This window comes from Mya arenaria, chromosome 5, assembly GCF_026914265.1.
Source record: "Mya arenaria isolate MELC-2E11 chromosome 5, ASM2691426v1".
NCBI lineage: Eukaryota > Metazoa > Mollusca > Bivalvia > Myida > Myidae > Mya > Mya arenaria.
The window spans coordinates 14,132,088-14,144,226 of record NC_069126.1 but is presented as its reverse complement, the minus strand read 5'-3'; the positions used below and the strand labels follow the sequence as shown (position 1 = coordinate 14,144,226).

At 32.6% G+C, this 12,139-nt stretch overlaps 1 protein-coding gene across 7 annotated transcripts in view; it reads left to right on the top strand.

The window, feature by feature from the left end:
* Positions 1 to 11,019, top strand: part of LOC128233671 (carbohydrate sulfotransferase 3-like) — a 28,925-nt gene extending 17,906 nt beyond the window's left edge. For all 7 annotated transcript variants that reach the window (XM_052947466.1, XM_052947461.1, XM_052947467.1 and 4 more), the window contains 4 exons: positions 6,126 to 6,206; positions 7,349 to 7,541; positions 8,205 to 8,314; positions 9,304 to 11,019. In XM_052947466.1, the coding sequence (XP_052803426.1) occupies positions 6,126 to 6,206; positions 7,349 to 7,541; positions 8,205 to 8,314; positions 9,304 to 9,947 (1,028 nt within the window). In that variant the 3' untranslated portion in view covers positions 9,948 to 11,019. The remainder of the gene's footprint in view (positions 1 to 6,125; positions 6,207 to 7,348; positions 7,542 to 8,204; positions 8,315 to 9,303) is intronic.
* The last annotated feature ends 1,120 nt before the right edge of the window (positions 11,020 to 12,139 follow it).

The window sequence follows — 12,139 nt, the reverse complement described above, 5'->3', positions numbered from 1 at the left end:
ACGCTTTGATATATATTTGCCGAGAAAATACGTGAAATAGTGGATGAAATCAACACGTCTATCTGTTTAATAACTGTTTTAATCATGATATCAAGTCATGATACCACACTAATATGTCGGTCGTAGAATATGCTTTTCGCCACAAACTGGACGTATACAATTTTCAACAAATAAAGAAAAACTACGCTTACCTGACGAAAATCTGTAGTTTCTTATTAATAAGCCATATTGTTTGCAATTGAACATTTGACTTAACGTTTGTATCAGACAAAATTAAATACCCCCACCCTCCGTCCCGATTTAAGATCCATACAATACATATGTTTTGGCTCTAGATGAATTATAAAGTTCTGCAAACCATTTTTTGTATATACACATTTTTCAGTGTATGTTTCAATTCAGATATAAATATATTAACATCACCAACACTTTGAAATAACCATACATCATAAATTTCTAGTGATTGTTATACATCTCTAATAATTTTTGCCCATGACTTACAATTTGGCAGTCTTTCTAAATATGTATATATCATTTTATAAACAGCTTTAACATATTCAATATCATCACATTGTAAAATATTCAACCAATATTTAATCACAGTTGCAACTCTTCTAGTTAGTAATGGTGCTTTACCAGTTCTCCATAACATGATTGTTCTGAGTTTTGGTTCTCAACCCATTATTCTTTACAAAATTTCAAAAGAACTCTTTCTAACATACTGCTATCTTGTAGACCCCTTACTTCACAATCGTAGTTTAAAACGGGATGTATTAGTTATTAAAACCAAGATGAATAATGGCTGGTTGATATACCAGAAAAGTCTGAGTTTAGCTTGTACAAAGCCGCCATAACTTGTCATTGATACTTTTTATCCTATATCGCCTAATGTTTCCTCCATTTATAAAATCATAAGCTTTGTTTTATTTACATTAACACTAAGTTTACATCTATTACAGTAATCTATTACTGACCCTTTTGTAACTCACTTTCAGAGTTTGATAAGATAACAATATCATCAGCATATAATAAGAGGAACATTTTAACATATCTAATTCGACACCTTGAACATAAAATGTTCTTTTATAGAATTAAAATACATACAAAATATGAACGAAGACAACGATTATCCTGTCTAACGCCAAGAATACATGAGAAATTAGCACTTAACTGTTTTTTTTATCTAACCCTAGACCTAACATGTTCATACATTACTTCACTATGTCTTTTATCTTTCCTTTAACGCCAAGCTTGATTATTTTAAACCATATGTTTTTCTAACAAAATGATCAAATGCTTTGGTGAAGTCGACAAAAGCAGCCAATAACTTCTTCTCATTGTCTAACAAATGTTTTATTATGTCATGTAATACAAATACATTATCTACAGTTCTCATCTGCTTTCTAAACCCAGACTGAGCCTCAGCATATACATTATATCTCTGCCTAAGAGCTATGTCTATCATTTATAACATTTGTAAATAATTTCCCAAGTGTATTTAACAATGTAATCCCTCTATAATTATAAACATTTTCACGGTCACCCTTTTTACGTAACGGAACTATAAAACCTTCAGACCATTTTTCTGGAAAGTAGTTCATATCAAAAAGAATGTAAAAAGAGTTGATAAGCATGACAAAATAGATAACTTCTTACAAGCCTTAATAATCTCACCACATGAAAATAGTATATTATTCTCATCAAACATTATCTGCATTTCACCATCTTAATACCTTTCATTGACATACAAGATATTTTCATCAGGTTGAAAAACCACAGAGGTTGGATATTTATAGCTTGAAAATATAACAAAAATGTCAGTTAACTTGTTCACTTTGATGAGGAGAATTGTTTAACTATATTTCGTTTTAACATTTTCGAATATGTACCTTAGAATTTGACCGTTTAGTTATTTCTTATATTTTTGTCTGATTACTATCATAACTAAATTTCTTCATTCGAACGGTGCTTTTATACTCACTTCTACTAGCTTGAATCACTGCCTTTCTATAATTACTTAATTAGTATCCGGAACATTTCTGTAACTATTTAAATGTCTGTAAAAATCAGACTTCTTATCTTTACACTCATTATCAAAAACATATTTATATACAAACTGACTGACTGTTATTTTGCACATCTTTCTTAAATACTGGCATACAAATTTTATCAATGATATCACAGAGATCAGAGAGACAATTGTCAAAATTATTACTATTTTCTGCCAAATTTACATTACCACTTGCAGTTAACAGCTTCTGTGTAGCATTGACATTAGATGAAGTACAAACAAACACATTTTTCTTTTCAGAATTCCACACATATTGAAAATGACATGTTGTTAATTGTCATCATACATAGTACAAACATATGATAATTACATGACTGTCCTTGTTTGCATTAATTGCGTATTATCTCGTACGAATACCAATGCTTTAAAAGAATAACAATTGATCTTTAAACGAAATAACTACAAAAGAAATACTTTAAATTTAACTGCGACATAAGAGACAACTCGCTGACATATAATTACTGCATCTAGTTTCAAAAATGTTCAGTCAAGGAGGTTGAAACGAGTAGTCAGCACAATGTACGATACCTTAAAAATAATTACATAAATGCTGAAAAGTATATTAGAGACTAAAATGTTCGATACACAAAAAGCGTGTGCTATTTAAAGGCTATTTCCCTAAAAAGCAAACCTTTTGTGATGTCAAAAATATTACTTTATCTATAAAAAGGCACGTGCCTATGATGCGAATCAGATATCCCACTACAGTCATGTTTCGAAACCGGCAAACTGCGTCGCATTTATTAATTGCGAGTATAAATTTTGATTTCATTTCATAACACGAACCAAATACATAATGGGTGTCTTAATCATTCAAGTTTGAAACGTAAACATTATTAACTAAAGGTTGACTTTAATGTGATGAAATATTAATATTTGTTCTCTTGTTCTCATATTTATGAACTTATTCATTGCTTAATAGATGCCATACGTAGCAACTCATACTCATGTATTGCTTATTGTTTAACAATTGTATTTATCTATTTTGTATATATTTATACAATAAACCATAATGGTTTAAGTCGAATAAGCTCTGTTCTGTTTTGTTCTGTTTTATTAACAGTTTTCAGTTTCAGTTTATTGGGATATCAGCAAACAGGTGCCTTTGGCCAAACACAAACATTATAATACATACACAGATGGCCACACAAAAGAACAATTAAACATTTAATTAACTTGAATGTTCACTATCATTGGTATCGAACATTCCATATACATAATATTCATAAGATGAAGAAAACTAAGTGTTTTAAAGTCTTCTAGACAGATATCTGATTATTGCAATTGAAAAATACATAATTTGCATTAATAGCAATAAGTTAAGGATACTTCTTACTAGATTTAGATGTTCGGCACACAACCTTAATATTGAAGAAGGAAGATATAGAAATATAAACCGAGAAGATAGAAAATGTAATATGAATGTTGTAAAAAATGAATATCACTTTTTGTTAGTGTGTCCTCATTATTTGGATTTACGTACAAAATATATACCCAGGTATTATATTCACTGGCCTAATATGACCAAATTTAATAACTTGATGTCCTGTAATAATGATAAAATATTGAATAATATTGCTACTTATTTATCATTCGCTACGGATAGAAGAAATGCTGCTTAGCATAATTAACATGTCTAAATACATTGCATGTATAGTTATAGTTCATACTTTTCTCCTTAAGATTAAATGTTGTAAAAATGATCTCATATTTATTTCATATCTACAGTTCACTCTATTTTGTTGTCATTAATACCATCTCGTATGTTCTTTGTGTACTGGCAATGTTCTAATTGAATTTGCTAATAAAACTTTGACTTGACTTGATCACGAATTTATATTGCAGAAACTGTTGTGATATTATCAGAACTTTATTTAAAAGACGTGTATGTTAATAGCAAATATGTTGCAACATGTATTCATTTGAACTTTTTATATTATTATAATTTATTATCATAGCAAAACCAGAAAAAAAACAGCAAAAACAATAAAGTTTCGTCATAGCCTTGGTGTCGTATGCAGTGTTGTACTTGGAGTGGTTCAAGTTATTTGCATGTATGAAAGATCATGTACCAGACATGAAACTTAGAGAGGTGAAATATATATTATAGGACGTTATCTTATAAAGACAAATTTTAGGAAGTAATTGCAGTAGCGAATACTTCATTCAGTAGTTACTGTAATTTAATATAGGAAAGGAAGTTTAAAGTCTGAATTTGGTTACAAAAAACATGATTTTGATTGATATTAACTCGTTACATTGTTAAATCTTATATAAGTTGCGCGTGCAGACATACACGTTTCTCAACTGATATTAGAAAAACAACTTGATAATAAAAACAGCTTTCTTGCACACAGTGGTATCATCGTCAAATGATTTAACTTCTTACAAAAGTAAACCTGCACATGATTGCCTATGTACATTAACCATATACTACAATTATTAAATGTTCGGGACAGTATATTAATAAAAAAAATACCTTTTGAAATACTTACGCATTTCAAAGTTATTTTAACATACGATAAAATAAAACGCTAATAATACCCTCTCAATATTCGATTACTGTACAGAACCATGTCTCCACGAATTGGATCGCCGGACATATTCACATGTAAGCACACCGAAAGCTCTAACAACCATAATCCATTTAGCAGATAATACATTCACCATTCAAAGAAGTCATTAACCTTTTTTATTTAGTGGATTAATAGGAAGGTCACGCATGGGCGCTGGCTAGTATAGAGACATTTCGCGCTAAACACTAAGAGAGTTAGTATGTAATTTTGATATAAGATATACATATATATATATTATCATGTCAATTGGTTCCAACTCCATGGTCAAGGCCATTGGACTTATAACATGTCAATTCGACAAGTTCAAGAAGCAATCAGACAAGTCAACGTGGTAATCAGACATAATAAGTACCGATAAGACATAACATAACGTATCTTTGACCTGATAGGACGGAAATAGATAATGCGTTGGTTGGACACAATTGAACATCAGTTTGACATTATGACATGTCAGTTAGGCCTAATACCATGTCGGTCTGACATTAAAGCATGACAGTTAGACACAATCACATGTCGGTTAGCCATAAAACATGCTTGTTATACATAATAACATGTCAGCTTGACATATTTATATGTCATACTGACAAACTCACATGTCGATTAGACATGATAACATTTCGTGATGACATAATAACATGTATGTTAGACATAAAAGTATGCCAGTTAGACATCATAGCATAACAGGCCACAATATAAGACAGTTATGGCGTTCCATAGACTTTTTTCAACGTATTTACTTGTGTAAGACATTTTAAAAGGCAAATGATTTTCGATTTGTCTAATTTTGACATCATTTGTTTAGAAACTCCTTATTACATCAATCGTAAGATTCAAGTTTAAAGAGAAAAGACAAAGCCTATTAATTTTATATTATTCAACAACGAAATAAATATAAAAAGGTTTCGCACATTTAAGTGGCTATCATTTACCATTCGAAACTGCTCGGCATTTTTTTATCAAAAACAACATGGGATGTATACGGACGGTTTACAATGTCAAAAATCTGTACACTATAATTACGCTGCATGTAGATCGCGTAGTAATTTCAATTTAGCAGTTAAACTTAATGACTTTACTCTTATGAATCTTAATTATGTTTGCAATGATACACTTCGCTGCCAATCAATTTAAACTAAGTTCTACAAATACAAGCTAAAACACTACATTCTATTAATAATATTATTCAAATTTTTACGAACTACTTCTACTGATTTACCGGCAAACATCCGAGGTTGTTTTCGATAGGAATGTCCGAGGAATTCCGAATGATCATCCGAGTCATCCTTGATAAAGCAATATATAACACCGTACTTATTCAATAATTTCAGTTTTATTATGTTTAAGTTGTAAATAGTTTGCAAATGAGCAGAGCATATAACAATAATAATTGAATAAAGTGGATACAACATATAACATAACAAGTGAAAATAATGATCTCGTAAATAATAAACGTTTTTCATACATTGCTTCTTTTGCAGGTCAGCTGAATGGTATGCCTAGAATGACATTGGTGAATAATTTGCAACTGTCGCTGTTGGAGTACAAAGCCCGAGTAAATGGTAATTTATACAAAGGCGTAAACTAGTAATATGTATATAGCAACACAATATGTCTGTTCTTGTACATCAGATCTATTAGGTAAACATTTTAAGTAATCGAATATAACCTCGGACGACAACACAGAGAAGAATTGCACTCAGATAAAACTCTTTTTTATTTTCTTTCAAAACTATATTAATTAAAAGGAAGGAGTTTTTTCTTTCTTTTTTATTTGTTTTTGTAAAAGATATAAATGATATACATGTATTTTCATTTCAGTGAAAGATCGTATTCAATTTCGCAAGTGTCATATTAAAAATATAACTCTAACCCTAACCCACGTATGACAATGCAGTTTTATTATGATCGCAAGTGAAATTAAAAACGATCTTACACCGCAATCAACAAACTTTCTGTTTTGTTAATGCTTAATCTCGGAGCTTTAATGGTATTCCAATATACGTTACAATATACCCCTTTTTGAAAAGAGTATTTTCAACGCCACTTCTCGTGGGACGGCCCTCACGCAAAGTTTTGACAGCTGGTGACGTAACTGCCAATTCTATTTCAGGCCTGTTGAGAAATAGTGCTCAGAGACTTGATTTTATAGTTGAATTTTACTCGTGTAGTGCAAACATTTTAAGAACTTTTATTTATGCATTTATCTTCCAAATAATAACATTTAATCCACGAAAGTAATTTGTAGTTGAACAGGGCATGAAAACATGACCAAAATAATACTTATCACCATTTATTGAATGAAAATTTGGAAGGGTCGTTCATGTTGATAAAATAAAGGTGAATACACATTTTAAAGTTTTAGAGTTTGATTTTGATACTGGACAACAACAATGCTTTCAACGGCAGTGTCGTTGTTTACTCACTATCCTTGCCCATGGTCAGTTGTTGTATCACTAACTAGGCAAACAATCCAGTATAGCCCCGACCACGCCAACAAGGCGCGATGCTCCGGAGGCAACATTTCTTGTCCTGTCCTACAGGACCAGCCAGAATCTGAGTCTTTCTTGACATAAAATCATTAATGTTCAGGTATTCCTACCACCTTTCCAAATTTTTCCTGGTTCTGACATACATGTCCAGCCATAACCTTTACATCTCACACAATCAATCTATCACGATATGAATCCCATCATCATTCCAGTGGAACCCACGACCACGCCCAGAAAGCGCGGACCATCCAAAGTACTAATCCTGACCTACATGCGGTCCGGCTCGAGTCTCACAGGAGACATACTCCAGCAAAGCCCCGGGGCGTTCTATGTGTACGAACCTATCCATAACATCCGGTGGCATGACAAAACAGAGAATTGGACATATCCTGATGCCCCTACTAAGTACGTTAAAGATAAGAAGCCGAAAAATAATCATGCTCGAGTATTAAGAAGTAAGGAGCACGTTTTATTAGAGTTTTTATCATGAGTCTGTTGGAGCATCACTGTTGGCAACAAATGTATTCCTTTCCTTTCTGCACCTGTTTTCAACTTAAATACTTGCTTAAGTTTAGTGGGGTTTTTTTCAAATGAATGATTCTATCTAAGTAATGACACTATGATTTTTTCGCTTTACCACTAAAATCTTTATTAAAACAGGAACAGAACTGGTGTCGAAATTGAGAGGTCATGAAGTGGAACCCCGTTGGTTCGAACTCACAGGAACCAGCAAAAATTCGAGCCAAGCGGTCATTTTTACTTTCAGTAAAAATAAAATCTGCCATTTACATCTAGTTCGAGCCAGCGAGTAATTCGTGCCAAGCGATTTCGAGCTAACGGGTTTCAACTATATAATTAAAGGCGAGACCACGAGGTTTTTTGTGAAACAAACATATCATCTCATTGACAACTTTAAGTGTCGCAATCTCGTGTGCAACATTTTTCCCACCGTGTGTCATTTTATATATGAGGCCATAGGAATTATGACATATACAAATGCATTTCGTTCTGGTATAGTGTTAACAGCGTACTGCAGAAAATGGGATTATTTTGTTTGTTTCATTTTAGGCTCGTAACACCAGAAACTATTCACAAGGAGCGAGTGGACGTGCTATACCGGCTGCTTACTTGTGATCTCATGAACGTTCCAGACAGGGTCCTAGAGGACGGTTTCCTAGGTAACGAATGAGCTTGTCCCTATAGTGTTCATTTTATTATTAAAAAGTATGCATTATAATGAACATAAAGAGAAATCAATGCTTATTTACTATAGGTATTCATTGGAGATCGATATTTAGTATTCAGTCATTACTTAAGCATGCATGCCAAACCGGAGACTAATCAGAACTACTGAGATGTTTTAAAATAGATCAAATTTACTTCGAAGTGGAAATATTATTTATGTACATATAATTCGCGTTTTATGCACGACTTTGTTGTTTCTCATATAAATTGCTCGACTTTTAATACGAGTACAGTATCAATAAAGGGCATTACACAGTGCAAAAGTCGTTCGGAGGACCAAAACATAATAATTTTAAGTTTTGAAGGTCTATATTTCACAAGCATATTACATATAACCGTTGGGACATGTGTAATTAAGAGTTAATAAAATTTTACGAATGAAGGTTTAACCCGATTTATAATAAAAAAATATCATTTGCATTTTTTCCGGAAGTGCCTTTATTCAAAATGAACATGTGTCTGTGTCAAAATAGTCAGTACTACCCAATCATTCAAGAATTGTGTGAGGCTTTGAGGTGATTGCAGCTATTTCACAATAGATATTTATTTGCATTTTCATTATTTTGTTGAATATCTTTCTCATTTGAAAATAAATCATCAAGAAGACTCGAGCCATTGTTAAAAGGTAGACTGTGACATTTTGATACAAAATACATAGTCATATTGTTGACAGAATTTTCCGAAAAAAATGCAAATGCTTTTTAGTCCAAAATATGATAAAATCTTCTTTCGTAAAATTTGGTCATCTCCTTAGTACACCAAACCATGTCTTAAAGGATGTTTGTTTTACTTCTTGAAATATTGTTCCTCAAAACTAAATAAAACATGAACTTTTGAAACGTTTCAAATTTTTGGCCTTCCCCACCCAATTTTGCACTGTGAAAGATCCTTAATTGTCATGTATATTCTTTAAAATGTTTAGGTAGAGGTTTCTTAACAAAGGAACTACAACCTTGTGTGAAGGCTGCCAAACAAAACCACAACAAGACGGAAGGTACAAGGGCTTGCATACAGGACCTTCAGAACGCATGTCAAGCGTCGCCTCTACGTGTGCTGAAGACGATTAGGTTTAGCATGGAACAGGCGAGAAACCTTTCCGTGTTGATACCGGATCTGAAAATCATACACCTTGTACGTGACCCCAGGGCAACACTTAAATCACAAAATTATCTAGGGGAGTGTAACGGGGTTGCAAGACAGCAGTGTGTGGAGAGATTCTGTGCCCTGGTTGAAGACGATATTGTTAAAGCAGATTTGATCTCGAAGTCCGACCGGAATAGAATTTTTACTCTGAAATATGAAAGATTAGCTAAGAGCCCTATACAGGTATCTAAAGAACTGTATGAATTTGTCGATGGATCATTTACCAAGCAGGTAGAGGAGTATATTTTTAATATCACGTCAGCAGGTCGCAAAGATGACTGCATTATATGCACCACAAGGGGAAATTCTACAAAACTTGTTAACGAGTGGAAGAAGACAATGAATAAAGACTTCGTTAAAGAAATTCAAAACAGATGTAACTACCTCTTAAAAAGATTCCGTTATGAAATCATTTCATTGTAGGTTTATATAGTTTAACAGTTTAATAATTTTAATACATGCATGTGTATGTACATTACAGAATGATGAAACCACATTAATCCGATTATGCCCAGAACTATTAATAACCAGATCTTATTTTTCTTTAGTTTTACAATCTCCCTAGAGCATGGTATTGCCTACGATGTTGTATCAAATCAGAATAAAGCAAAGCACAGTGTGTAAGTTGAACTATCCATGTATACAGATACAGTACCAGAAACATTGCTTAAATATACTTGTTTTATAATTTACTTGTTCGCCAGGCCCCAATTTCTCGAAACATCTGAAGCTCAAGCTGCACTCTCACAACTTTACCGTTCTGACAACTTTTTATCGTTTGTCCTTACAAGTGTATCACTGCTGAAAAATCGATCGCAGTTGTCAAAACGGTTAATCTGTGAGAGTGCAGCTTTAACAGGCTTACGAAGCTTATTTCACTTAGCCAAAACATACACTTCAAAATGAAAAAGTGTTGATTGCAATTATTTCCATTTAAGTCTTATATCTTTAAGAAAAAGAAAATATCACCAAAATTATAGGGAAACAATAATAATGAGATTAGCTTAATCCTGTTATAAGAGAAGTTTCGAGAAATTGGGGCCAGTGGCACAAATGAATAAGCCATAACACATTTTCATGGACTATATCATTTTCTAAGTTTGAATGTATATGAATTAGTAGAACATTAATTTCCGCTTGAATGTAGCGTAATATCCGCTAGGTGGCGGACAATAGAAGGTTTCGTGCACGAGGAATTAAGTGTAACTGTCATTCAGCTTTGGGCAGTCGACGTGTTAACTTCAATAACTTTTCTTTTTATCAAAGTTTGAATTTTTTGTGTTGAAAGTTACTAATGGATTGGTAAAAATACGTGTTTAATATGAACATAAGTTATCAAATATATTATATTATATTATGTTAATATGATTAAGAAAAGCAAAATAATCATGTTTAATTCAGTTTGAATATATCATTGTGTATGATTTTATGTGTACATGTACAGTTGGTTGCCCAAGTGCTTAATCCAGTATTAAATCTGAAATGCTTGAAATGATATTGGCGTTCTGAGTTGTTTTTGAAGTTAGATATGAAGTGTGTTCATGGAATGAATGTAATCAAGGTTCATTTCAGCCTATTTGTATTACAAAATACTATCCAAATGCAGCATGCTTCACCGTTATTAACATAAGCTGGACCTTTATGTTTGCAATTATGTTTGTACAAATAATTAAGATCATAAGTATATGCGCTTACTAATCATTAATTTGTTACAGTACTTTTCCATCATGACAACAAACGTTCGTGTAAGGACATTGGTCCAAAAACAACAAGTATATTTGATTTTAATGAGATTTACATACCAGAAAGAACACTTGCTATTTTGTCATACAATTGAATGCGAAAGTCGTCTGCCTTTTTAATAAAAAAACATTCCTGACAACAACAGAAGCTTGGTAATGGTTTACTAATCATTGCTTTATGCAGTTTTTACACGGTTTTAGACAATAATATGCATGCATGTTTTAATTTGGTTCATTGATATATGTTTAGCATAGCTTATAAAGGTTCTCTCCTTTGGAATTAAATTACACGTTTTGCAGACCAAAGAGAATGTTAAACAATGTCAATTACATGTACATTCATATATAAGTTTTTTTATGAAAACTTCTTTAAACATGCAGAATATAATCTTAAGAGCACTAAAGAATGCATGTGTATTTACACGTAAGTATAAACATCATGATTTGGGCAACAAAAAAAGAGAAACAATGGACAAAGAGAGCATTGATGAAAACAGAGATAGAGAGAGTGAGAATACATGAGAGTACGTGAGTTAAGGGTGTTGTAAAACGTAAAAAGGCCAAGTCAGGGAATATAGCATGATCAGAAGCATTTCAAGTCTTGTAAAAAGTGAACACTACCGAAAAATATTAGTTGCTCTCGTTATTAAGGGGGGAACGAAATCAATGTTAATTTCTGTGATTCTAGACCGGTGAAAGTGAAGGGCACTACAACCCTTACGCAGTCGTCAGTGTAATATCTGCAAACGGCGGCTATCGTTGTAATTGTATAAAGGACAGACTGGATATTAACTAGAAAGAGGTCGCTTGAAAGAAGCAATACAAGGGATATCCCGCATATTCTGAGGAAGCTCATTCCGTCCACGTATAGAA